The sequence below is a fragment of the Protomyctophum bolini genome, assembly GCF_963924005.1.
Source record: "Protomyctophum bolini genome assembly, chromosome: 5".
Classification (NCBI taxonomy): Eukaryota; Metazoa; Chordata; class Actinopteri; order Myctophiformes; family Myctophidae; genus Protomyctophum; species Protomyctophum bolini.
Genome location: NC_137866.1, coordinates 33,354,227 through 33,381,033, shown reverse-complemented (window position 1 = coordinate 33,381,033; position 26,807 = coordinate 33,354,227). Strand labels below are relative to the sequence as shown.

At 42.7% G+C, this 26,807-nt stretch overlaps 2 protein-coding genes across 3 annotated transcripts in view; one reads left to right on the top strand and one right to left on the bottom strand.

The window, feature by feature from the left end:
• Positions 1-1,042: 1,042 nt before the first annotated feature.
• On the bottom strand, positions 1,043-19,482 carry plekhm2 (pleckstrin homology domain containing, family M (with RUN domain) member 2). 2 transcript variants are annotated; one of them, XM_080763505.1, is made up of 20 exons: positions 18,957-19,482; positions 17,520-17,626; positions 16,894-17,003; positions 15,570-15,669; positions 15,400-15,487; positions 15,137-15,311; positions 13,730-13,789; positions 11,738-12,035; positions 9,279-10,133; positions 9,120-9,189; positions 8,757-8,847; positions 8,407-8,471; positions 8,000-8,088; positions 7,617-7,749; positions 7,339-7,532; positions 6,441-6,506; positions 6,122-6,281; positions 5,500-5,679; positions 5,288-5,404; positions 1,043-3,972 (listed from the first exon to the last, which is right to left on the bottom strand). In XM_080763505.1, the coding sequence occupies exons 1-20, from the start codon at positions 19,014-19,016 to the stop codon at positions 3,835-3,837; spliced, it is 3,156 nt and encodes a 1,051-aa protein (XP_080619631.1). In that variant the 5' UTR covers positions 19,017-19,482; the 3' UTR covers positions 1,043-3,834. The 2 variants fall into 2 exon arrangements, with proteins under 2 accessions (XP_080619631.1, XP_080619632.1); XM_080763506.1 differs by lacking the exon at positions 13,730-13,789.
• A 4,266-nt stretch (positions 19,483-23,748) lies between these two features.
• The window catches only part of atp13a2 (ATPase cation transporting 13A2), a 35,238-nt gene continuing 32,179 nt past the window's right edge, over positions 23,749-26,807 (top strand). Inside the window, exon 1 of the mRNA XM_080764030.1 lies at positions 23,749-23,940. Within this exon, the coding sequence (XP_080620156.1) occupies positions 23,928-23,940 (13 nt within the window). The 5' untranslated portion in view covers positions 23,749-23,927. The remainder of the gene's footprint in view (positions 23,941-26,807) is intronic.

Below are 26,807 nucleotides of genomic sequence, written 5' to 3'. Positions count from 1 at the left end.
GGGTCCTTAAAAGTAGACCTTGGTGTAAACAAAATACCACCAGTAACCACTAGATGGTCAATTCAATAACGTTATATGAAATGGCCTGTATTCCCATTGAACAATGCTGAAAAAAGTCATCAAAAGGAATCAGCGGTACCAACTCAAGTTGCCTATAAAATTAAATCTGAAATGACACGATGCAGTAAAAAGGACTGTTATATGTGTTTGATTTAGAAAAGTTTAATGTCAGACTGTTTGTCTGATTATTTCCTGTCAAGGAAAAATCTTGTCCTGAGGTTTTCTTTCGGCAATAGTATATGGACTCAGTAACAATGTATTTTTCTTCCAGTGAAAAAACAATCCCTTTCTAGCCAAAATTTGACCCAAAATAAATTGCAATAGTAATCGATCATTTCAGGGGTTGAATGTTGGGGTACCATTAAAAACTACAAGGCAAACATTTCAAATTTGAATTATGTCAAACTAGGGGTTTGACATGCTACTTAGAAGTTAAAGCATAATTCATATTAATTTATTTTCTCTTAGGTTTTCAATGGTACCCCCAACATTCAACCCCTGAATTTACCATGATCCAAAATTTATAATAGCATTTTAATGTTATTTGGATGACCCTAAGCAAGGATCATAGAAAAAACCTTGAACGATTACTATTGCAATTTATTTTGGGTCACCTCTTTTTAGCTTAGATTCAGCATTAGGGCAGTGGGCCAGAGCTAAGGAAAACCCAGTCCTTTGTTTTTATTGCTAGCAGAAGAATGTGTCTGTGAAGTCCTTACATTACACTCAGTGACAGTGGCTGACCACGCTTGCTTGATCATTTTCTAGCTTTTCTCAATGCTAGTGTGGATGCAGCATATTTTAAAATAACCTTTCAGGACGGGAACCCCCTTTGGTGTTTTACTCCTTCAGGAAGGGAACCCTTTTTGGGTTTCTTGTAACATTTTTGAAAATTTTGAAAAATATTAGATTTATTCCCAGAAAAGTTTTTTTTAAATCCGGCCTTTGTCCTAAATGGGTTAAGATACATTGCCACAGAAGCCAAAGTTTATATTGAATTTATTCATATCGTCCCGTTCAAAAAGATGTTTTATTTGCACATTCCTCCATTATGTACAATAGAAAAACTTTATGGACATGCTTGACTTCGTGTGTGTGAGCAGATGTTACAATTGATTAAGCCTACACTAATTTACAAATAAACAAAACCAAAGGAACAGCCAAGCAACATTGTATATAAAAACAAAAGGCGCCTCTCAAGAGATGTCATCCATCATTGGCCAGCAATGCCCAACATAGAAATCACAGATCACAATGTCATACTTCCATTCTGAACATATACACATAATAGGCCCCACATTTTAGATTCTAATAATCCCAATAAACATTTCAAGTACTTTCAGATATTGCTGTCCCCCCCACTCAAGAAGTCCTTTAATAAGCCACAAGGGATCACTAATTTAATAAATCCTAATAACTTATTTTAAAACTACAGTACTGTATATCCATTTTCCAACAGCAGGCTACAATTCTCTGACCGACTCTCCAGTGTGCCCTCAACCTAACTTTACATTCTTCATCCAACATCGCACCTAAAATCATTTGGAATTACCAAACTGGAAAAGGGATTAAAAACAACAAAAACAACAAAAATAGGAGGGTGTATATATTGGGTCTTGAAATATGTACTATTGAAACCTGAGATCATTACCTTCACTAAAGAGCATAATAGAAGTGAGAACGGATAGCACTGCTTTTAAGCAATGCCTGAAATTTCTAAAATACTAAGCTCAGTATGATGAGACTTGACAGACAAAACACAGAGGTCTCACTCATAAGTCATAACCATATACATATGCCTCATTCCTGACTTGTCGGCGACAGAATTCAAATTAAAAGCAGCCAAACTAATGTGTAAGGCCACACTGGGACAAAGTCCACTTTGTCATATTTAATTCAGGTTGACAAAAAGGCCACAAAGTAACTGAGTTGTCAGGAAATCTTGTCAAGCTCACCTTAAAGGCTATTGTAATACACACAGCAGCAGTTTAAACTTTAAGGTAATATTACTCATACTTCCTCGACAATGAATCTGATTATAATGCATGAATAATTTACATGGGAGGGAAGCTGTATCGTAAAATTATAATGAAGCACAAACGTTGACCAAATATTCCATGATGCATTATGATTATTATATTTTCACGTGAATCTAATAGTCATATAGGAACATATTACTCTTGGTCTAAATCAAATACCATTTTATAAACCCCAATATGTTCCTATACTTCCCAGTCAAGACTGTAACAGTGAGAGACATTTAGTGGAGTACCCAGCTCCCATGACTTTCTATTGTAAAATCTAAACCAGATGCATATACAAGTGGTAGTTCTCAGGGACACAGGTATAAATTAATTCTTCACATAAACCACTATTTCTCGAGAGATGCAATGACACAGTCTACACTGCCATTGAAAGCTCAAAGAAAATGAAATATTGCAGAGGAAATGAACAAGACTCAATTGTTCACATTTACTCTAAAAATCCAAATGCAGCACAATTTATGGAATTTGGACAAAACTGAGTCAGTTATTAGGTACCAAATGATCAACAGAAAACCAAAAATAGGCATTTAGCTGAGCTGGAAGCCTACTCCACTGATGTGTGCACAGCAGATCAGAATGGAAAGTCTTCAGATTGTTTTGATAGGATTCTTATTCACCCAATGGACACTGGGCAGTCTTGACATAGTTGAACACAGACCCAAGATGGGTGACAGATTAGCAGGTGCATTAACAGTGCAAGTAGTAGAACAGAAAAATCCCTATTTTACTGTGAACTTCATAACCAGGGCATGTTGAGAGACCCTAGTCTTTACAAGCCAACAGAGTAATTGATCCTCATACATGTACACACGAATAACAATGATTATTATACATAAATACTGCACAGCGCTGTACACATTATGTAGTGCAGGTCAGGTTTGAAAGAATGTCTTGTAACTTTAAGCCTGTGGCTTCTCTTAGAACAAAGGGTGAGAGTTTGATCCTCAGTTCCCTGTGTTACTTCTTAGAGGAAAGTTAAGCGTCAAACATATGCAAGGTGAGGAGTGCGTGGACATTTGATCATCTCAGTTTACTTCCTCCTCTATGGCTTTACATAGTTTAATAAATGTTAATAGAAGCCAGAGGTAAAATGATTAATGAAAGACCTCACCACCATCGACTATGTCTTCCTCTTCTCATAGCATAAATACAAAAGGTGGATCCTCTAACTTGGAATTCTATGTCAGATTCAGAACATCATCAATAACGAGAATTGTTTATTTTTCATAATGGATTGCCTTTTAAGAGGGAGTCACTTAATTGTGTATTCACTGAGACAAAACCAATGGCATGAATTGAAAATTATCTTCACTGAAAATAAAACCATTTCAATTCAGCCCCAAGAATGAGGACACACCAAATGTGTGTAGGAAAGTATTTTCCCTGCCACCACAATCCGATCATTGATCCTCCTGTAATCTGCTCATCCATCAGAAGTTTTCCTTGACAGGGTGGAAAAGGCCTAAAACAAAACTCCTCTTGTAAACCTACGTCACATGGTAATGTTAGCTCCTACTGCTGAGGAGAGCTATCTCATTAACGGAATGAGAGAACAGCATCAGCTGTGTGTTGTGTACTGCTCCCAGGCCTGTAGGTCCGGTCCTGATAAATGCAAAAGGCCCATCTCCATCTCTGCATACTTTTTGAATCATTCTCATGCGTCTATGCCAACGCCATTGTCCATCAAGCTACGTTGTTAATTTTACTGTGTCTGGTCCCGTCCGATTCATCAGCACCACGGCTCTCTCTGGGCCCGGCCTCGGGCCAGGCTGTCGGCCCTCTGCCAGGCGCTCCTCATCAGGGCCAGGGCCTCGCCGCAACGTTTCTGCATCGATGGATCGTGCACTTCTTTGCGTGGGAGTCTCACCTGGGTGGTCAGGGAGAAATTATTTGGTTTGGTTGAAAATAAGTTGAAAATTAAATAAAAGAATAAACTAACGCATTAAAAAAAGCAGTGAGATTAATTAAAAACATATTAACTCCCACCCCTTTTCCACAAATTACACCCCTTTCCCACAAATGAATGGACAGTGAGTGTTTTGTTAAGAAATATTCTTGTTCTTCCCAGGCAGCAAATTCCAGTCAGGCCAAATGTAAAAAATAATAGGAATGAAATGGAATTTACCTCTGCATGCTCATGTCATTTGTGTAGACTCTGGCACATACAGTAGAATGGAGAAGCTATTCCTATTATGCTGAAGATGCTGATCATGTTTGTCTCTGATCTTCAACAGCTGACAGAGAACATTGAGCATCAGATTGTGTCTGAAATATGTTGTCTCTCTCTCTCCCTAAAGGTAATTCTCCACCAGACAGACTACTGCAGATTACTACCGACTCGACTGGCAGTCGAATAAAGTCGGAAGAGGTGTGAAAAAAACGTTGCTGAATGCACCCGAGAGCCGGCACCGACAGAGAGAGCCTATGATGTCTTTTTCCAACAACAAACACATGAACATGTAGCCTACATTAAAGCAAAATCTCACGGCTGAAAATGTTTGCATGACCAAGTCTTAAATGTGCGATTTGTGAGACACTAGCACTGATTCCTAAACAATACAACCTTTACTAACATAATAAGTAAAATGCCATATACCATTGTACCATGAAATAGTTGGAGCACTCGGGTTTGCTATGGTAAAAATAAAAGTCAAACCTATAGGACGGGACATGTGTTTGACCGTACCCTGTACTGATTACATTTCTGCCAATAAAGTATTCAATCAATCAAAACCACCGGTTGCTTCAGTGATTTTACAGACCTTTCTCACCTTATAAAGAAAACCAGCAGTATGTGTTTATGATATTTATCATAATTTAAAGACACAGCATACACCTAATTAAATAGACAATATGACATCTGTTTGAATCAGATGAGTCACACGTCACGTGTGTGTACACAGTCCCATACTGTGTCTGCATTTTGAGCACACATGCAGCAGTAGCAATATCAATATGCACTGTATTCATACAAAATAAATGTACCACATTTTTAAAAGCGCAGCAGCCAAGCAGAGAGCACTATCTCCTCTCCGCCAGCCTGCATCTTCCAGGCGGTCAAAAACCGAGCATGCTTGGTCGGCTTTATCCTCCATAACTGTTCTTTGTTCTTGCACGTTTCAGACATCGTTTAGCAATACTGTATGAATGTGTGTCCACAAATCCCTCCTGCATGTTCCTACCTGGAAGATGTCTTTCCAGGTGGCCTCTAACACTTCCAGCATTCGATCTCTCTCCTCGCAGCCACTGAAGTACAACACCCAGGGAGGCAGGAACTGAGCCCTGTCCACGGAAAACTCCTGGACAGAAACAGGGACAGAGGAAAAGGTGATGAATTGTGGCTCACAAAAACACAAATCCAAGGTACTCGCGAACATGGCCCCTGCACACTCACAATGACACAATACTCCTTGTTGTCCTCCAGGCTCACGGCGGTGATATCGGAGAGGTCGGCGCAACCCAGTGAGCGGAAGAAGCTGGTCTGGCAGTCCTGATGACAAGTCAGCAGCTTGGAGTCCGTCACCACCATGCAGCAGGGGATACACGGCGTTGGGGCCACACCCTGGGGGATCACCTGGAATGAAAAAGACATAACAGTTACAAGGTGTGACTCTAGGCCTTTCCTATAGTCACTAGAGGAAAGGCCTAGACTAGAGGAAAGGCCTTTCCTCTAGTCGCTAGAGGAAAGGCCATGGGGCCTTAGATTTCAAGACTTTTGTTCTTAAACCAAAATGGTGATTAACCCATTTTAGGCGGGAACCCCTTTTGGTGTTAGCATTACGTTATGCTTTAGCTATTTAAAAATAGCAGATCTACAAGCTCATAGCGCGCCACTGCTATTTTTTTTAAATCGAAGAACGACTGACATAGAAACATAGCTTTTTCAGAAAACTGTCATTTTCAAACAGACATTTTTTTAATCTAATCTCAGATCAGAATGGGTTAAATGGGCCGACCAACAGCATGGCCTGATAAAGTCAAACCTTATAGTGACACACTTGGAGGAATATTCTCACCCCTTTGGAGACGGACTGGCAGAGCAGCAGCATCCAGTCGGCCATGTCCTGTTCATTGTTGGCGCTGAGCTCCAACGGGGGCCGGTCTGCCAGGATGACCTGGAAAGCGTGTGGACGCTCTGTGCTGTTGGAGCGTCGACAGCCCCCGCAGTGCTCTCCTCTGATGGGGGGGAAATAGAGGGCAATGTCATCTTGTAATTAGCTGATCAGTTTCATACAGAGGCAGTTTGAAGAGCAGTCCAATATAGTTGATTTATTTCTTCTCTTTTAAACAAACAGGTTCTTATTTACCATGATCTGTTTACAATGTGAATCTTACCCCATGGTTATGGACATAAGTGGCAGCACGTCCATTCTTTCTGCGTACTGGAACAGAATCCCTTTGCTGCAAAACGTTCAATTTGACAACAGCCATGTCACTTAACATTATGTCACAAGTATTTTGTATCATCCTACTGTCACCAACAAAGGACATAATAAACTAGAATAATGTTCTCCTCAGAGCACAGGTCTCTGCCAGGCCACGTAGGTTATTGTGGGCTAGCAATGTTTCATAGCATGTGTAGAAAATAACACATTGTGCCATGCTCTGCAAAAAAGGGCACCCCTGCTAACTTTGGAAGCCAATCGGAATGAAATATTATGAAAATATGACAAATACGTCTTGATGACATGCCTACTGTAAAAGCCATTTCAGCCATGTCTACAGAGACGATGTGTATAGACTTGCAACAACATCTGTCAGAGTAATGTAAAAATGCCATGTTATGGTGGAGCTATAATAGATGGATTTGTGGAGATTCTTTCTTGGCCAACTGGGAGTGTGCGTGCAAAGTTGCCTGCCCATCGGTCCAGCAGTGCTTGCATGCAGTATTTGCTTTGCCAAATGTGAATCAGCCTATAATAGCGCTACCATGAGGCCCATTTCAAAAATGTAGAGTGGCATTTCTTCCATGGCCTAGTGGGAATGTACGTGCACATTTCATGGCAATTGGACCATTAGAACGCATCTTAGCCAATGAGGATGTCATGTGAAAAATCAGACAGATCCGACTTGATCACATGAGTGTAGAATTGGCTTCCTGATGGCGCTATGACAGGCTGATGGAGGCTTGGAGCAGAGGCTTTTACTTGGCCTCCAAGGAGTTTCTCACTGACCGGTCCAACAGTGCCAGAGAAAAGCTGCACATAGACTGACGGATGGAGACAACCAGTACCTGAGGATGAGGTAGCAGCTCTTCCACTGCTCTTTGCCCAGGTAGGTGGTACCAGCCTTGTAGAGCAGAGCACCTTCCTTGGCATTACAAGACTCCAGTGAGCCTGTCCCCACTGAGGCTTGTGGGGACAGGGCCATGTCCATGGGGTCCTCCCAGTGGATCAGTGAGTACAGGCGGATAAACACCTCGGAAACCTAGAACATTACCAAGATTTGCTTGATGGATCAATTAGTCAAAAGCTGGGGTCTTAATGTGAGTATTATTATTCAGGTCTCTACCTCACAGTGACATTCCTGGGAGACGAATTTGGTGAGGGCCAGTTTCTCCATGGTGGCATCGGTCAGGACAGAGGGGTAGGGAGGCTCACGACAGCCCTTTACCATGGCTGACTTCAGGGCGTCCAGGAGCCAACTGAATGAAGGGGTAGGGTAGGAGAATAAAAATACAGAATACAAAATACAAAGAGAGATAATAGAACCAGAGTAATACTTAATAATTATGATAGGATATTTTCGTCAAGCAACCCCATCGTACAAAGTATAATTCAGGCTGACTTAATACAATGAAACACACATCCACTGGTTGTGAACTGGCAAGAGCAGCCTGCTTTGCAAAGTTGGGCAGGTGATAGTGTCAGACTGGTGATTGGTGGTACACTCACACAGTGAGTGAAGCATCCGATGTGTCCAACAAGAACTGTCGTCGCCTGTTTGTGCACACCAGCGTCATTGTCTGCTGGTCAAGACCCACCTTGACCAGGAGAGAAGAAAACAGCATTACCACCATAGTACAACAATAGTGGAAGAGGAGAGAGGCATGTAGTCTTATGGAAGACACTCTGCCGAGTACATGATAGACGGTCTGCTTGACACTCAGCATCAAGGGTTGGATTGGGGGCAAGTCCCTGTGACATACTAGCGTCATGTCCAGGGGGTGCACTTGTACATCAAGCTGCCTCACGCTACAGAAAGAGGATAGGCTCCTGCCCTATGGGCCTCATGGCTCGGCAAGGCTACTACTACTATAAAAAAGAGATGGCCAAGTATGAAATACCATATAGGGACTTACGGAGAGATAGTCCAGTTCATTATAAGACACAGCCTCCTCTACGGTGTAGGGCTTCTCTGCAGCGCCTGGAATAAACAGTAGAGAGAAGACAACTTTAATCCATTTAGAACTGAGAACAGATTCTACAAATGTCTTCTAAATCCTAACAGTTTTCTGAATTATGTGTATTTGGCCACCGACCCCCATCTGAAAATATGTTGTTCCAGAGACCCCCCCCCAGAAGCAAAGATTTGAGTTAAAAACGTTGCAGACACTCACGCACGCATGCACGCACACGAAAACATAGTCACCTCCCAGCCGGTCAGCCTGGTGAAGAAGACAATGAACTAGTGCATGACCCCAAATCTTACCCTTCCTGAGCAGGTAAATGTAACAGTCAGTCAGCAGCAGGAAAAGGGGCTGCAGGTCTCCCTCCATGTGGCCTGTACTCATCCGAACCATCTGGATACACAATAACACCAAATAAACTGTTAAACTTTCAGCTAGTTCCATATTCATTCATTAATCAATCAATCGTTTACAGCCGATTTATTTAAAATAAATGACGAAATAATAATAAAGAACGATTACGGTAACTAAATGTGTGTATAGAATGTCAGTTATTATATTCATGATAATAGCACTTTTCTCTTCGCCACATTTTGGTTAGACTTCACTAGAGCATGAAACCTCAATGATAAATACTTTATCAGTGAGGTGACCACCGTGTGTACCTTGAAGAGCTGCTCCTCGTTCTCTCGGAACACATGAATCATCAGAAGCAGCTTGTGATTGTTGTCCACTCTGAAACATCCACAGATTATCATGGCATATCCGTCTCTGACTGAAATCCTGAAGACAGGTGGTTCTGTGATTTTCTATTTATGACTTACTTGAACTCTGCGGGATGAGTGCGCTCTGTTGGACTGAGCGACGTCTCCTCGGGAGGCTGCTCCTCCGTTTCGCAAGCCGCCTCTCCGTTCTCAGCCAACGTTTCAAGCTCCTCCCTCTCGTTCTGCTCCACCGTCTCCTTGGCTTCATCTGCCTCCTTCACGGTTTGCTCGTGTTCCTCTGGCGCTTCTGCTTCTCCATCATCTTCATGGCCACCAGAAAGAGCCTGTGGCTGGCAATGCTCTGCAGCATCATGGTGGCCACCACTCTCGGAAGCAGGATCTGGACTGTGAGGGGTAAAGCAGTAGAAGTCTGCCGAAGCGGGAGAGGTCTGCAGTAGACCGGGGCTCGGTTCTGCTGCTGCTGGGTCGGGTGGCTCGGCCCCCGGATGCTCTCGAAAGGGCTGCTGGACGGACGGCTGGGAGCGCAGCGTGCCGTCCAAGGGGGCGGATGCGAGTTCTCCGTTTCTCTCCTCCTCCTCACCCAGATGGTTCCATGCCTCTCCGCTGTCAAGAGCCCCGTTGAGGCGGTCCATGACGTCGCGCAGCGGCCGGCCCACGCCGTCCATGGAGGTGTCTGTCATCTGCGGGAGCCGCAGGAGGGCATCGGCCTCTTCTTCTTCGCCGTCCTCCGTCGCTCCCCTCCTGATTCTCCTTCTCACCGTGGCTGCCCTGCTGTCTGTGAGGGAACAGCTCAAGTGCTCGTCCTCTTCCCCTGGCCCCGAGCCGTCCTCTGGGATCTGGAGGCCGTTTTCCGCTCCCATCTGCTCAGAAGAGGCTGAGTTGCTGACGCTGCCGATGGAGTCAGTGGAGCCCTTCCCACGCCGCTTCTTGGCTGGTTTTCTTCGTCTGGCCAGCCTGGAAGAACAGTTATCATCTGATGATGTTCCCCGCTTTATGCAAATATTCAATATATCCGTTTAAATAGGAATGTCAAATTCCAACAGAATATTGCTGAGTATCTGTATTGACACTTGAATAACGTAGTATTTTCTGTGATTGATTGATACATTTATTAGACAATAAAATGCAAACAGTACAGGGTACAGTCAAGCACTTGGAACGCACCAAAGAAAGACCTTGCGGTCTTGTTTCCATTAAGTGTCCCATACCAATAACAATAATGACAACAACAAATTAACAATTGTGATTGTGGGGGGGAGGGGGGGTGACGGTAAAGAGGTGGGGCAACCACCTTGTCTCCCTCTGACCTGATGACAGCGGCAGCTGAATTTTCAGCCCTTTTTAAAGGAAACCAGTGATTTGCTTGTTTTGAGGGAAGGGGGCAGGGCATTCCATCCCTGAGTGGCAGGGGAATTTACCAGCTGCATTTACAATTTTGAATGTCAGACCCATTTTTAATTAGTGACTTTTCCTGTCCAGCTATAGTGTAGATTTTTATCCTAACATCACAAACATTAAATGCCATTGTTGACAATGAATGGAGAATTTACGTCATAGACGAGCAAATCAGCAATTTTTGTCCTACACAATGATTAAATTCCAGTGACAATGAAGGGAGAATTTACGCCATATGTGGACGAGCAAATTGGTGATTTCGGTCCTACACAAAGTGTGATTTTATAAATTTAACAGAGACATTAAAATAGCGATTAAGCTAAGAACATCCAGTAAACGACTCAAGGTTCCCAGCGTCATATTGAAATGTCCTTTGAGCGAGGTACTGAACCCCAAAGCGCTCCCTGGGTGCTGCCGTTCAGTAGCTGCCCACTGCTCCCAGCAGTAGGACGGTTTAAATGCAGAGGACAAATTCTGGGTATTTGTAGTTGGTCAATGGAACTTAACCCTCCTACTCGTTCACAATGGAACTTAACCCTCCTACTCCTACTCGTTCACAATGGAACTTAACCCTCCTACTCCTACTCCTACTCGTTCACAATGGAACTTAACCCTCCTACTCCTACTCGTTCACAATGGAACTTAACCCTCCTACTCGTTCACAATGGAACTTAACCCTCCTACTCCTACTCGTTCACAATGGAACTTAACCCTCCTACTCCTACTCGTTCACAATGTGAACTGCTGGTGTGATAAAGTATTCACACAAACGTTACTACCGTACTTAATCCATTTAGGACGGGAACCCCTTTTGGTGTTGTAAGCATACGTTATACTTAGCTATTGAAAATAGCAGATCAAAAAGCTCATAGTGCATTGTGAAAATGTGGAGAAAATCTTTGAATATATATTCTTTCAGCACGAACGTTTTTAACGCAAATCTTTGCTTCTGGGGGGGGGGGGGGGGGGGGGGATCCCTGTAACAACATATTTTCAGATGGGGGTCCACAGGGGTCCTTCAACATGAAAAAGGTTGAGCACCACTGACATAGAAACATAGGTTTTTCAGAAAACTAAAGATTGTTTTTTTTTTAGAATGGGCTTCAGGCCTAAATGAGTTATAGAAAGATGAGGTGTTGTGAGGTGATGGGACATGTACATACCTGATGACCTCCAGCTCGTTGCCGTTGCTCTCCGCGTCGTCTCCGGCGGTGACCGCGGCGTCGTCATGGCGACTGGCCACGTGGACGGGCGTGACGTCGGCCGACGTGTTGGTGTCCGACTCCTCGTTGAAGGGGTTGTGCCTGAACGTGGGGCTGTGCGGCGCCGGCGCCATCTTCACCATCACAACGGCGGCGGAGGCTGCGCCGGGCCGATGGGCCGCCGCCGTGTCACAGACGACCGTCTGCGGGTCCGACCCACTGGAGCGTGGACAGCTGGCCGGGTCGGTGAGGTCGCCCTCTAAAATGGCAGCATACGAGAAACTGGGTTTAAGCAGCGCTCACTCTGCCCCTAAATGCTTTCATAGTTGTTAGGGCTGGCTTGGTGGCATATTAATGGCAAATACAGCGAGATGCATTAGAGCAGTGGTTCTCAAACTTTTTCGAGTCAAGGCAGGGCCCCCAAATGTATTTTATTGACCTGAAAATGAAAATGTTTTGTGCCAGGGAAAAAAGTGTGGAGTGAGGGGCGCACTTATCGTCATAGATTATCTCATTCTGGCCAATCACAATTTGCATCCTCACTTTTGTGTTCACAGTTTGTGATTACACACTTTTGTCTTCAAAGTTTGTGTTTACACAGTTCTCAAAGCTGCACAAAAATACTTTCAAGATTTTTTATTTAAATGCAGATGTAAACGCTTGCAGTGAGTTGGTATATCTGCATTTTCTTTTTATAACCGATGTATAAAATATGGATAAAGTGGTTACAATTATTGTGATGCTGTATTAACACATTTAGCTGGAGCCCCCCTGGAGCCAACCCAAGGACCGTGCTTTGAGAACCACTGCATTAGAGACATGGAAGTTGCTTTCTTTGAAATGGCATAGATAGAGGCCTTGGTCAAACCGCACCTCCATGGGCTTTAGTGCAAGCAAACAACTGCAACAGGCAACAGCATAATAGAAGCATCCCAAATTCAGCAATTAGGATTATTATTATTATTATTACTAGATCACAGAAAGACTTAAGCAAGAGGGGTTAGCCTGAGCCTTGACCTGTGCCACACAGCTTAGTACACACCAGGCAGAAGGAAAAGACAAAACACTACACTGGAGACAGACAGACAGACACCATGCAGACTGCAGAGTGAGTACCAGCTGCATCACACAAGTATACAGAGTGTGAATTAGGATCCTCACCCACAAGAAAGAGAAGTGGCATAGCATGGCTGACACCCTTTTTGAATTTCACCAGTGAAAATAATGGTACAATGCTACTTCCCTAAGATAGAAATCATTATATGACACTTATTGGGTCATTAAAAAAGGAAAAATAAATAACATCTGCAATTTAACTTGACTTAATAAGGTCACAAGGTAATATGGTAGTTATTTTGTTCTAAATTAGTTTAAATAGTCATCAAGAATTGTGCCCTGGATTCACACTGCATCTACTCTACGTTTAAGTGGGTTTAAGTAAATCTTTGGAGTAGAAAGATCTATATCAGACTGGGTGCTACAGTGCCATCTAGTGTACAAAATCAAAATGGAATAAAGTTGAACAAAATTAACTTGTGTTTTTAAGTGAGTGATGTCTGACCTGGAAAACGGAAGCAAAAGTTGCCTGCCGGTAACTTTAGATTGATATGTCTCTTTTTAGAAAGGCCAAAAACTTGCTTCTCTGATAAATACCCAGATTTGAATTTCAAAATAATAAACTGCATCATTAGCAATAAGCTGAGGAAAACATATTCACAGCACATGCATTGCATATTAAAGATCCGTTTATATGTTCTATGCAACATGAGCAGCTTTGATGTACAGTATATCCCGTCCTTGTTACCAGATCTGAGAGTCACATTTCAAGCTAGTACTGTAGCATGCGTTCAGCACAACCTTTGAGACACACATGCCTGACACCATGGTGGAAGAAAGAGAGCATGGGGGTGGGGGATGAGCGAGAGGGCAGGGAAGGGATAACCGATGGCCCACCTTCCCAGTCTGCACTTGGCATTGACTGCAACACAGGGAAGATGTCACCGAAATCATAATCTACAAAAAAAAGGAGGAATAAGACTCAAATTAGAGAAGGAAAGATGAGTTATAAGAGGGAGAGAGAGAGGAGAGAGAAGAGAAGAGAAGAGAAGAGAAGAGAAGAGAAGAGAAGAGAAGAGAAGAGAAGAGAAGAGAAGAGAAGAGAAGAGAAGAGAGAGAGAGAGAGAGCTAGAAGAGGGGGAGAGAATGGCACAAAATCATGAAAATAAAATGTAACATACTGTATGAATGATACACATGAAAACACAACAGACAGGGGGGAACACAACAGACAGGGGGGAACCAAAATGGGAAGGTGACTCAATGATTTGTGGATAGTGGTGAGAAGAGCAGTCACACAGAGCACTAGACTCGCCCCCCAATGGGTGGCCTACCGCTTCTCTACTTCCATTTACACTACTATGCCATTCTGACGGCCAAACGCTGCATGGCACTCCCTCTAATAAAATACCCTTCTATCAGAGTCATGAGGGACTGCCAGAATCGACCCAACCCCTAGCTAAGTTACGTTGACGTTACCATGCAATGGCATCACACAGTGGAGAGTGCTTGTGTTTGAGTGACTCGAGTAGAATCTGGCAATTAAGTGGAAGAAATCTGAGCAGCAGTGTTTCTCCCACATTCATTCAGCAGATCGATGATATTACCATTACCAATTTGTCATAGCATAATGTCCTCAAAATATATTTTTGTAGGTGGAAGGAATAAAAGTTAGAGCTTCCTGGTTCCCTGAACAAAAAAAAGATTCTTGTATTGTTTTTTTTGTTATTTCTGAAAATAGGCTCTGTGGCATAAAAGTCCATAATGCTTACATGTTTTGTTCAGCAAGATTATGATTTTTGAAGCATCAATGCAATCGCCACAAGTAAAACAAGCTATCATTAGGTTATAAACGAACTAAAGCATGGCCGCATGATGACGTTCTGGACTGGTGTCCTCATTTAACCACCTCTTAGCAACTGCCTTTTTAAAAGGCTTAGAAATTCACAAGATAACAAGTACTGATGTATTTTATGTCATATATTAGAACAAAAGTAAAAATGTGAAAATCTGTAAATACTTGTTTTGACCACAGAACTAATTTCAGGCATCTAAACAAAAACCCAGTCTATTCCAAAAAAACAATAGACTTTGAGACAAGGGAACCATGGAAGTGCAAAAATGTTATCTCGTTTCTGGGTTTCAGGACTACAAACGTTGGTGCTCTATAAGAGTCCCATTAAACCGTGGCACACCGCAAACCTGTGACTGAAACAGAAAACATGAAATGCTTACCTGTCCTCCACTACTCTCACGATAGTTTGGGGTGAAACACTGCTGAGATAACCAAAGAGAACTCCCTACCTTCGCTGGAGGGGGCTATCGCACTATCGTCCCACTCCAGGTTGGTGGAGGTGAGGGAGGTGAAGGAGTGTAGAGAAAGGCTGTCAGAGCTCGGTAGTCTCTCCTCAAAGTCCAGAAGGTTGTGGGGCTTGTAGTACTCTGGCATGTAGGGGGCCACGTCCAAATACGGCACATCCTGAGCCGGTGGGGAAATCAACAGTCAGTTAGAAGACACATTCGAACATTTCTAACCTGGTGGATTATTGCAATAACAGTGCACTAACCAGCTCCAGGTTAAATCGAATGAACTCCAGGCCAGACACCAGAGTAAGGAAGAGAGTGAGGTGGTCGTGACTGCAGACCAGTGCATTTCTGGAGGGGAAATGGAAACATTCAGCTTATATGCGTTGAACATGTTTGCCCTTAAGAAATGGGAGATGCAAATATCACTCACTTGAAATAATACTTCTGTAGCAATCCTTGGTTCTCTTGGAAGAGGCGAAGATAGCTTTCTAAGGAACTCTCACTCAATGCCAGGTATAACCATGCACGACCTATGCAAGTAGAGAAAAGAAAATCATATCATATTTCATTGATTGATTAAGGTTCACTAGTTTTGAGTATTCACCATTTTTTAATGTTGAAGTTGGTAAGAACCATGCTAAGCAAGCATGCTGCTTTATAAATAGGACTAAGAGCATAACTTCCATAATCCCTAAACAAAGCCACTACAGTAGCATTCAAGCTGTTACACAAGATGAGTTCAATATGAAATTGTAGGCTGCGCCTGCTATGCCAGTTAAAGCAGGAGAGGCTATGCTATATGATTGCCCACGGTCATACGTAAATCCGACGTAACAATAGTCCGGCATACGTGGCCGGTTAAGACTCATCCGTGGCTTCCGCGTTGGGGTTAAATTAATGTCGGATTATTGGAACATCTGACTAACGCTACGCACCCATGATTTCCTTGGTGAGATGGTTCACCACAACAAACATGCGCAATTGAGACCAGGAAGTTGTTCATGCACACATTTGGGCATGTACATTGTACAACTTCCTGGTCTCAATTGCGGATGTTTCTTTCCTTCCAGGGAGCAACATGGAGTCCACCGTACGGCCTTCGCTTCCTAACCTTATTTAATTAACCTTGGTTCACCACTGAAGTTGCACAGTCCTTGAACCCAGAAACCATAAACATTGAAAGTGCATGTGTGGGAGTAAACTCCTCCACTACACATGACAAGCATCAGGGTACCACCGACACTGAAGAGTTCTACCACACGATGAGCATGATTATAAATAGAGACTAGGAGAATAGACAACTTTCCCAGGACCAAAACGGTACACAATTTATGGATATATACAATATATATGGATGGTCATATTCATTAAACCTGGTGGCCAGATCTTAGTACTGACACTATCAGAATGAATCTTGGTAGCCCTGTCATCTGAATACTGACATTGCACCAAGCATGACTTTTTTCTGCATGGTTGTGGTATGATGTTTATGTGTGTAGTAGTGTTACGTGAAATCAGAGAGACATAAAATACATTTCTCATTCATTATAATCCGAGTTCTCATCGCTACATCAGACAGTAAAGTCACTGGTTACACTTTGAAAAGTCAGTGCAAACGGGGTCGGGTTCAAATTGGTTGAACTGTGAACAGTCAGCAGAGTGCTGGTTTGAGCGCTACGCGTTGCGGACGGTAGTACTATGTTAACGATGACGTTCTTGCTACGTGAAGGGGATCAAATGGCACAGACTCTCACTTCGACCGAGGTTGGTTGCTATGTGCTGGAGCTCGTCAATTTGTCGGATGGCCTCTCTCCTGGTGAAATGCAGTACAAGGACCCAGTAGCCAGAGGAGATATCCTGCAGTCTGCAATGCAGAAACACAGTTGGTAATGACAAGCATACAGTATGTGGCCCAAAGACATAAGAGATGGACCACAGGCACTTCCGTTTTTCACTAGAAACTTCATGTCACATTCGTACTAAATTACAATTTTAGCTGTTGTTCCAAACCTGTCCTCATTATTTTCCCCAGTTATGAGTTTAGTGCAGTTTGTAGTAATTATAACAATTTAACAGGGATGCTTCTTCAGAATAAAAACACAGGGAAATTGGCTATAGCCATGTTATTTCAAGTTCACACTTCTGTAACAGTTCATGACATGATGTTTTAGCTGTGGCAAAGCACCAAAACACTGAACTTGCGATGAGCATAATTCAGTGTTGTTGACAGAACACATTGCAGCCATACACAAAAGCTGAGCTTATATCAAGAATCAAAGGGATTTATTTGTCACTTCACTCATATGTTACAAGCAGCAAAATGTTGGTTATATAAGAGCTTCTCCGTTTCCAGGCAAGCAGAGTTGGTGGTGTTTCTTACCCATAAAGGAGAGCGTGGTCAAGATGTTCACACAGCCGCTGCAGGACACGGTCATGATTCCGAATGGCTGGAGTATCATCTTCGCAGGCTGCAAAGTAGCTCTGTAACTACATAAAGACAGTGGAGAATATTTCATCTATAACTGGTTTTATATCTATTACAGAGTTATGTACGCTAGTGTCGAAGTGTCCTTGAGCAAAGACACTGAACCCCTAATTGCTCCTGATATGCTGGTTGGTGCCTTGCATGGTGTATGAATGTGTGTGTGAATGGGTATATGTAAAGCACCTTGGATAAAGGCACTATATAAAATGCACCATTTACCATTTTAGAGTATATATATTAAATAATAAATTATAATAAAATATACTGACCAAAATACTGACGACACATGTCATGTTTTATGAGGATGATAAAAAAGATTAAAGGCAAAAAAACGAAAGTGTTTTGGTTAACAAACAGTGACATTGCTCTAGCAGTGGGAGGGTAAATTGTCTCTGGCTGGAGCTACAGGATACAGGGTTATCCAAACAATCCTCATCCTGCTACAAACAACCAAAGTGAAAGTATGGCAATAACTTCCCACACACAGAGGGAGGTCAGGGGACTTGTTCTATCCTATGTTAAGAACGTCACATGACTGAAGGATGTTTGTCTGAGGCAAACAGTATAGGCTTTGTTAAAGGTGTGTGCCGGGGGGGATCCTTTCATGTTAATGTGCATGTACACCGTTCACATAAAAACTCTAGGGAAGATGTTAAAAGTCAAACCTTCAGATATATTTGTTGAGAAAGAGGGCACTTCCTAATTCAATCACATGATACTCATGTGACTGGTGTAGGAACTTAGGAAGTGGAAATATTTAAGACTAGCCTCATGTCGCGGACACCACCTGGAGTATATAATTTGTATCCTACATAGTTTGTTGTGATAATGGCTGTGCCCCTTAAGTGACACAGAGAGCCATTAGCTATAGTATGCTGTCAGTCTGGTTATGCAGTAGCCTTAGTTATACGTGCATAGCTGCACCACTCAACTTAAACAATAAATACCCCCAACTTGCTCTGTTACCTAACTGTTAACCCTCCTCATAGCTCTAATGCACCACTGAAAACGCATGTTTACACAACACAATGATGCCGCAGTGGGTCAACGCGGTGCCACCCTGTTCCCCATTGTTCCAACAGAACTCAAAATAGAGACAACGGAAGCTGTCAAACAGAACACTTGTGTAATTACATTATTATTTACTAAACTGGGTTTGTTTCGTTTTAACCTCACTATAGGGAATAATAAGCACATCCGGGACTACGAAATGGCACAGACAGTTGGGTTGCGCACTCCCATTTCATTTGACTTGGAAGTTGCCCTCTTTCTTTTGGCAAACAAAAAGACAATCCATCCATGACAACTCTTTCTATCATTAGATGAACTTACCTTCTTAACGGACAAAGATATGTTTTCCAGGATTCGGTCTTTGACTTTCAGTTGATCCATCCCTGGTCTCCTTGGCAGCAGCTAGGCAGCTGCTATCAGCTGATTTTTCACGGTCTGTGTTGTTGTTGTTGTGTGTTGTGCTAAGCTAACGTTAGCTTATGCCATTCAAACCCAGATAACCGTGTAACAACATGGACACTAGACTGAAAATACACATCGAATTACACAGACAGCACAGCAGCAATGAGAAACATTCAGCTAACCATTTGTGCTGTTATACTAGCAGGCGCCTTACTTTCCTGTAGCCCGCTGAGCTAACGCTTAAGGTTGGCTAGCACTTTTTACTTTCTTATAGCTATAGGAGGTGGTTTGCGAGTGTCAGATAGCGTTACCCCAGTTACTATAGGAGGACACTACGTAATTCCTCTAACTTGTACATTTATGTCACTGGTTTAACAATGGTACTACCGTCTACCGTCCTTAATGCGACTTTGCCCACAATCCAGTTCATGTCTGCTGTGCTAGCCTGCCCAGTAGTTCTGGGTTCTGAAGGAACCAGCCAAGCAGCGTGTATACTTCTCCGTATGACGGTGTCGCGCACAGACAAGCTTTCGGCATTACGTCACTGCTAAATAGATGGACATTCGGTCCAAGGGCATCCCAGAAAATAGACCCAGCACTAGTAGAGTGAGTAGTAGTTTGATTTATTAATGCTAGTTTACCACCACTACTTCACAATCTACTCAACCATTTTAGTCTTTTTTTGTACTTTGGTTTTCTTCTTAGCCCATTCTTTTTCAGTCCATTCTTCAGTTTCAGGGTAGAGTCAACTGGTCTGGTAGGTAGAGGGGTACAATAGGTAGGCTACTGACATCATTCCTGACATTCATTTTAACTTCTGCTTGAAAGTCTAATACAAAATAAAAAACCCACATGTGATTTAGACTAGGCTTGATTTCAGAAAATGTGCTTATTTAAAATGCTGAAGGAAAATCGTGTTAATTTATTACATAGGCCTACATGTTTTTAGGGGTATTAAGGGCTGCTGAATCCAAATCTGCTGTATGTATAACTCAAAAATGGATGCTAAGCCCTCAACATTGACCATATAAAGATGGCGGCCACCACTATACTGAAATATATTACATAGCATCTTTTTGATGGTCCAGAGGTGACTTCTGGTTGCCCGTGCTGGCAGAACATTGTCTCTGCTTGCTTGAGAATTTCCTCATCCACCCCTTCGTGGGTGCTCTGTTCTTGGTGTTGTGAGGAAACAGAGGTGCATGTCATCATCATCATCATCATGTCTAGGCCCCCCTCGAAAATGCGATGCTATACATCTCAAGTAGTAGTAGTCTAGTTAGCCTTGCCGAACCTTGAGGCCCATAGGGCAGATAGAGATAGGGCCTATCTCCTGTTTCTGTAGCGTGAGGCAGCTTGATGTACAAGTACACCCCTGGACATGACTCTAGTATGTTACAAGGACTTATTAACCACAAGGCCACAAGGGGTTATAGGAAAATAGCAAAACATTATCATTCCTCAGACATGGAAACTCTCCTGCTTCGCGCACCTTGAACAGGACCATACCTGGTGTTGTTGGGATCCTCGATCACAGGCTTACAGCTCAGGATGGAGGTCCAGGTGAAGGTGTCATTTTGGGAGCTCTGTGTGACAAAATTTGTATAACTTGAGCAAATGTTTCCTGCCTTGATATCAATGCCCCCCTAAATGATGTTAAACAACATTAAACTCACTCGATTTGCCACTCACTTTATGCACGTGCATACCCTATTGCAGTGGTTTTCAACCATTGGTCCAGGAACCACCAGTGGTCCTTGAGGTTGTTCGAGGTGGTCCCAAGCCAAATGATGGACAGTTAGGGAGGTCATTTTACACTCTCTGTTAAACATCTGCATTACTTAATTAAGAAGTTTATATAGCCTAGGGAATATAGAAGAATTGTAAATTTGATCGTTTGGCTGTTATTAATATATCAATACAGTATTGACAGAATTGTGATGATAATGTTATCAACAATCACACCCGTTTGATGTGAGGGGCGCACTTATCATTGACATCATCTGACGCTGACGCAACATGTCGATTTGACACATATGACATAAATTCTCCATTCCTTGTCAATGGGAATGTAATGTTTGTGTACGACGAAAATAGCCCAACTTGCAATGTGCCTGGTCTTCAAGATACGCAAGAAATCTGGGATACCCATGTACCTGTCAGAAACAAACAGGCACAACACCAGAAGGCCTCACTGATCTCACTGAAGCCAGTTTCAGCACGAAAATGGTCTCCAATTTGTTCTACTGCTATGCCGCAAATATGTGGAATACCAACAGCCTTAGGGCCTTTACTGTTCATAATATATGTTAACTACATGACATCAGCTTGTGACTGCAACTTGTTCCTGTTCGCAGACGACTCAGCACTGCTGGTCTCGGACAGGAACAAGCTGCAGGTTGAAAAGGCCCTCAGCTCTGAGCTCGGTAGAATCTGCACCTGGCTCGCTGATAACAAACTATCTCTACACCTGGGAAAAAATTAATCCATTCTCTTTGGTTCAAATAGTAATCTCAGCAAGGCATCTTCTTGATTAGAGTTGGTGACAATGTTATCACACGGAAAGATGAAATTACCTACCTAGGTTCCATCCTAGAGGCAAATCTTTCCGGTGATAAGATGGCCACCAGCGTAATCAAAAAAGTCAACCAAAGAACAAGATTCCTATACAGGATCTCCTCACTGGTCAACAAAAACACCTTGAGGACCCTAACAGGAGCCCTCGTACAAGGTTTCTTCGACTATGCATGCACCTCCTGGTACCACAGCACCTCTAAGCCCTTAAAACTAGGCTCCAGACTTCCCAAAACAAACTGGTCAGGCTACTACTTGGCCTCACTCCCCGAACCCACCTCACCAATGCCCACTTTGATAGGCTGGAATGGCTTAGGGTTGATGACAGAGTACAGCATCTTGCAATGGTCTGGTCCACAAGATTTGATACACCACCAAGATACCCATGTACCTGTCTAAATACTTCCTTAATGTCAACAAAGTCCACACCCACAAGACCAGAGGGAGTTCAACAAACCATGTGCAACCCCGATTCGGCACAAACAAGGGACTAAATTAATTTCGCTGCTATGCCATGCACCAAAATGTGGAACGCCCTACCAACAGTCATTAAGACATGCAAATCCCTTGACTCCTTCAAAACCGCCCTCAAAGGGCACCTACGGACGGCTGCAATTCGAAACTGCCCCCCGTAAAATCTGAATCCCCCACCCACCCCTTTTTCCCCTCACTGTATATGTTTCTTTTCCCTTTTTACCTCTATGATGAGTTCCTATTTTGACTATATAGTTGTGTATATTCGTATGTCTCTAATTGTTTTGATGAATTGAAAATCGTGGGCCCTATAAACAAGTGTAACGCTTTTGTAATAGCGACATGAAAAGTAAACTTAAAGTCGCTGAGAGGCGATGGGATGGGCCATGTTGTCAGACGCGCTCCGCCGCAAACAAAAGGAATTCGCTGGATCCAAATGATGCATTTTAAGGGTTTTATTAAAGCAATGTAGATAACTCATAATGGTGCTCAAACGTAAAGCAAAATGACCACAGCTACAAAGTAAATAAAGTAAATGAAATAAAGCGGTCAACAAAAGGTATGGCGTCCCACACACCCCCTCTCTCTCTGTGTCCAGGTGAACAGGTGATGTTAAAGGTAACCTTGGGTCCGCCCCTATGCCCGTCAATCATCCACATCAACACCAGTGACAGCCTACTCATTTCATTGACCAAATGTATAGTCAACATAACCAAACCATTTCGTGGCTCTTACAGCTTTATAGTGTCGTCCACTCACAGTTAACAGTTTTTGTATTGAGTTGTACTTGAAATGTACTGTAATTCTGCAAACTGTTAATCAATCAATCAATCAATCAATCAATCAATCAATCAATCAATCAATCAATCAATCAATCAATCAACCAACCCTATTTTCCACTCCCCGACAGTTTTCCCCTTCACGTGAAATGCATATTCCCTTGTTGTTCTCAGTTTTGCCAGACGATGGCGCCAGATAATCTGTTTTCATAGGGCTGTCAATGTTGAACACCATCAGAAAGCAACCCCTCAGGTAGCCTCGGAAACCCATACATTTTTCCCTCAGGAGACCTTGAGGAGGTTCCAACTAGGTAGGAGTCGGACCTTAATCTAGACTAGAGTATACTCTGAAGGACCCCGCTATAAATGACTGTTAATAATCTTCATTATTAGGCCTAAAAAATAAGAGAGAGAGAGAGAGAGAGAGAGAGAGAGAGAGATACAAAAATAGCATTAAAATAAATAAATCATGATGTCCCTGTTATGTTATTCACTGTTATTCATACAGTAGACAATGAAATGAGAACAACATAACAATTATTATTGATATTTTAATTATGTACATTTTGCATTCGATTCTGTACCCATCCCCACTACACTACAGTGTACAGTGCACACTATTTTGCACAATAATTTAAATATATATATTATAAAGGAGATGATGAACAATTAGGCCTTATTAATACTTTGGTTGAGGCCATTTGATATGTGATGTCCTCCACCACCACCATGCAGTGCCACCACAGACTGTCATTCTGTCAACCACAACCACTGTAGCCTGGCTAATAAACCAGACCGAATAGCCAGGCTACAACCACTGTGCATGCACTGTTTGGACCGTGCGACTTCCCGTAGAAATGCTTACCATTACCATATGACTCGAGAAACCCGTGTAGCGGAACCATAGACTGTAACGAAGCTATAACAAAGATGGGCTATAATATAAGAAGCTCATGTCGGTGGTTTATGACTATTCACTTAACAAGACATTAGATATGGTGTCAGATGATGATGTTGTTGTAACTTGACTTGAGGACTATCGTCACACAGTGACCAAAGCAGGATGGACAGACATGGTAAGAGAATGCTTGGAGTCTGATCAGCATAATGTTGCTTTCCCCCTGTAGCTTACAACATTTGAACCCATTGATTGATCGATAAGGGGACTGTCACTGCAGTCTATTTTGAAGGTAACACAGGGTCCATAGCCTTCTACTGCGGCTTCGATTCTGCCCTGCAGCTCTGGTCCATAGCAGAGCTATGGAGTATATGGACCATTAGAGCTATGGATCAGAGCTAGGGAACACCACCACCACGGCTAGAAAACATTTGGTTTTGGTGGTGAAACTACACAGTTTTTGCTTGTGTGTTCACAGAACAAGCTGTCTACGACTCTACGGTATACACTCTACTACAGCAATTAACACTAGGCTATGTCTTGACTCTTGTGTGTTGTGTGAGTGTCTTGTCTTATCTTGTATGACCCAGACACAGTGTTCATTGCTGTAACTAGGCTATGGCTCTGGGCTAGTCTAAGTAAAAAAAAAAGTTAATCTGAGTACTTCTACTTGGCAAGTTGCAATACCACAATATACAAATACTTTATTAAAAGTATAAGAAAATTGCACAACTACAATGTGAGCTTGTCGATATCCTATGTATAAAATAGGGATAAAGTGGTTAATGTATGTTATATAATATAATAATTTATATCTGCAAAGTATATAAACAAAAGTTTTCTAATAGCCTACTTGTAGTGGAGTTATTTGCATCTGAGATGTAGGGGAGTAGAAGTATTGAAAATTTGACATACATTACACCACTCACTGGCTGTTACTATGTCATTAATTAGGCCTTAACATGACATAGTTATGGGGCGGCAGAGGCTCAGGGGTAGATTGGCTGGATGGTAACCACAAGGTTGCCAGTTCGAACCCGGGCTCCCCCAGAGTTAAGTGTCGAAGTGTCCTTGAGCAAGATACTGAGCCCCTAATTGCTCCTGATGTGCTGGTTGGTTGCTCCTGATGTTGCATGGTTTCCGCCACCATCGGTGTATGAATGTGTGTGTGAATGGGTGAATGAATGTAATGCACAATCTATGTAAAGCACCTTGGATAAAGGTGCTATATAAATGTACCATTTAACATTTTATGCATTGCAGACAGTCCTGAAATAGCAGTAGTAGAATATACTTCCATTGAACATTAAGTGTTGTGACGTTCTTCCTGCAGCCCATAATCCTATAGCATCATAATTGTGCCAAAACTGAGTTAAACAGGAGGCTAGGCGGTTTGAAAAGCATATTTCACTTTCATCATGGCCTCTCACACAGGGCCTTGATTTGTCCATAACCTTTTCATTAAAAGAAAAAAAAAAAAGAAAGAATCATGTTTATTTTATTTGTAGACTTAAGTGAAATATCCCTTGAAGCCTAAGTAGCCTAATTTCCTCAAAAACAAGTCTTATTAAGAAAGGTATATTAAGTAGGCTATATATATTTGGAATGTATAAAGAATACACATGCTTCAAGTGGCAGCTTGATACCTTGATCAGATTAATTTATTAATCATTTATTATTGACCAACATATCTACATATTACCTCTGACAAATAAATTGAACAGTTTGCTATGCAAGACACATTCTCCAGCAAAAAGATACATATACAGTAACAGCCCAATACCAGTTTGACATTGGTACCACTTTTGTGTTGAATAATAAGTATGAATAGGCCTACAGTCTTGTCTTGTGTTTGTTAAGCTCTGTCATTTCCCTTTTGCCTGAAAGGCAGAATTGTATTACCCTGTCAGTTTCTCTTTTAAGACCATACTGAAAGTTAGGGCTTTCTCTTTTTGGTTCTCACTTCTCTCTAGCTGCAAGTAGTTTTTTGCCCTACTTGGAATTTCTAAATAGCTGTTGCTAAAACGTGCTACGTGATGTCTATAGAGACTTTTTGAAGTATGCTCATATATTTTATATTGTCTGTAAATACAATTTAATTTCTGGGTAAATTGTACAACAGCTGTAAACTTGTGTGACAAATGCAGTTGAAATTGAAGTCCATTGGCGAAAGGGCCTTTCTGTGTGGAGTTTGCATGTTCTCCCCGTGTCCCCTAGCCTAGGGTAGGTACCCTCACAAAAAACATGCAGTAATCCTGGTCTCTAAACTGCCTCCCCCCTGGGCAGCCTGATGGAGGGGAAAGGAACTGGTTGGAATAACGTGTTCCTTCCACGCGCTACGTCCAACCAGGGAAACTCCCCCCTGTCAGGTGTAAAGGAGCAACTTGGACACTCAGGCATGAAGGAAGCATGAGTTCAAGTCTGTTTCTCTCCCCATGTCCCCCATATATGGGACTAGGCTGGCGGAGGGTGTGTAGAGCCCAGGATCACATTAGATAATTGACACCAGGGCCGTGCAGAGAGCACTGAGGGGGCAGGGGCTCAAACTTCAGAAAAGGGCACATGACGACGATTTTTGGGGGTGGTCTTTTTGTGGAGTCCGTCCCTTGTGCCATAAAATAAGCAATATGTTCTCATTAGTCTGAAACTAAAACTGACTGATGGCAGATTAAAAGATAATTCATTATGATAGTGGAATTATCATTAAGGGCCAATGGCACTTATTGGCCCCCCACACAAGCCCTTATTGGCCCCCCACACAAGCCCTTTTTTGCCCCCCACATAAGCCCTTATTTGCCCCCCACATAAGCCCTTATTTGCCCCCCACACAAGCCCTTATTGGCCCCCACACAAGCCCTTATTGGCCTCCCACACAAGCCCTTATTAGCCCCCCACACAAGCCCTTATTGGCTCCCCACACAGGCCCTTTTTGACCCTCACATAAGCCTTTATTGCCCCCCCCCCACACAAGCCCTTATTTGCCCCCCACACAAAGTCCTTATTGGCCCCCCACACAAGTCCTTATTGGCCCCCCACACATGCCCT

Coding starts and splice junctions, on each gene's coding strand:
- plekhm2 (XM_080763505.1), bottom strand. CDS start 19,016: ATGGATCAACTGAAAGTCAAAGACCGAATCCTGGAAAACATATCTTTG. Junction 8,472..8,756: donor CATTTACCTGCTCAGGAAGG/GTAAGATTTGGG, acceptor TGTTTATTCCAG/GCGCTGCAGAGAAGCCCTAC. Junction 7,533..7,616: donor CCCAGGAATGTCACTGTGAG/GTAGAGACCTGA, acceptor GTAATGTTCTAG/GTTTCCGAGGTGTTTATCCG.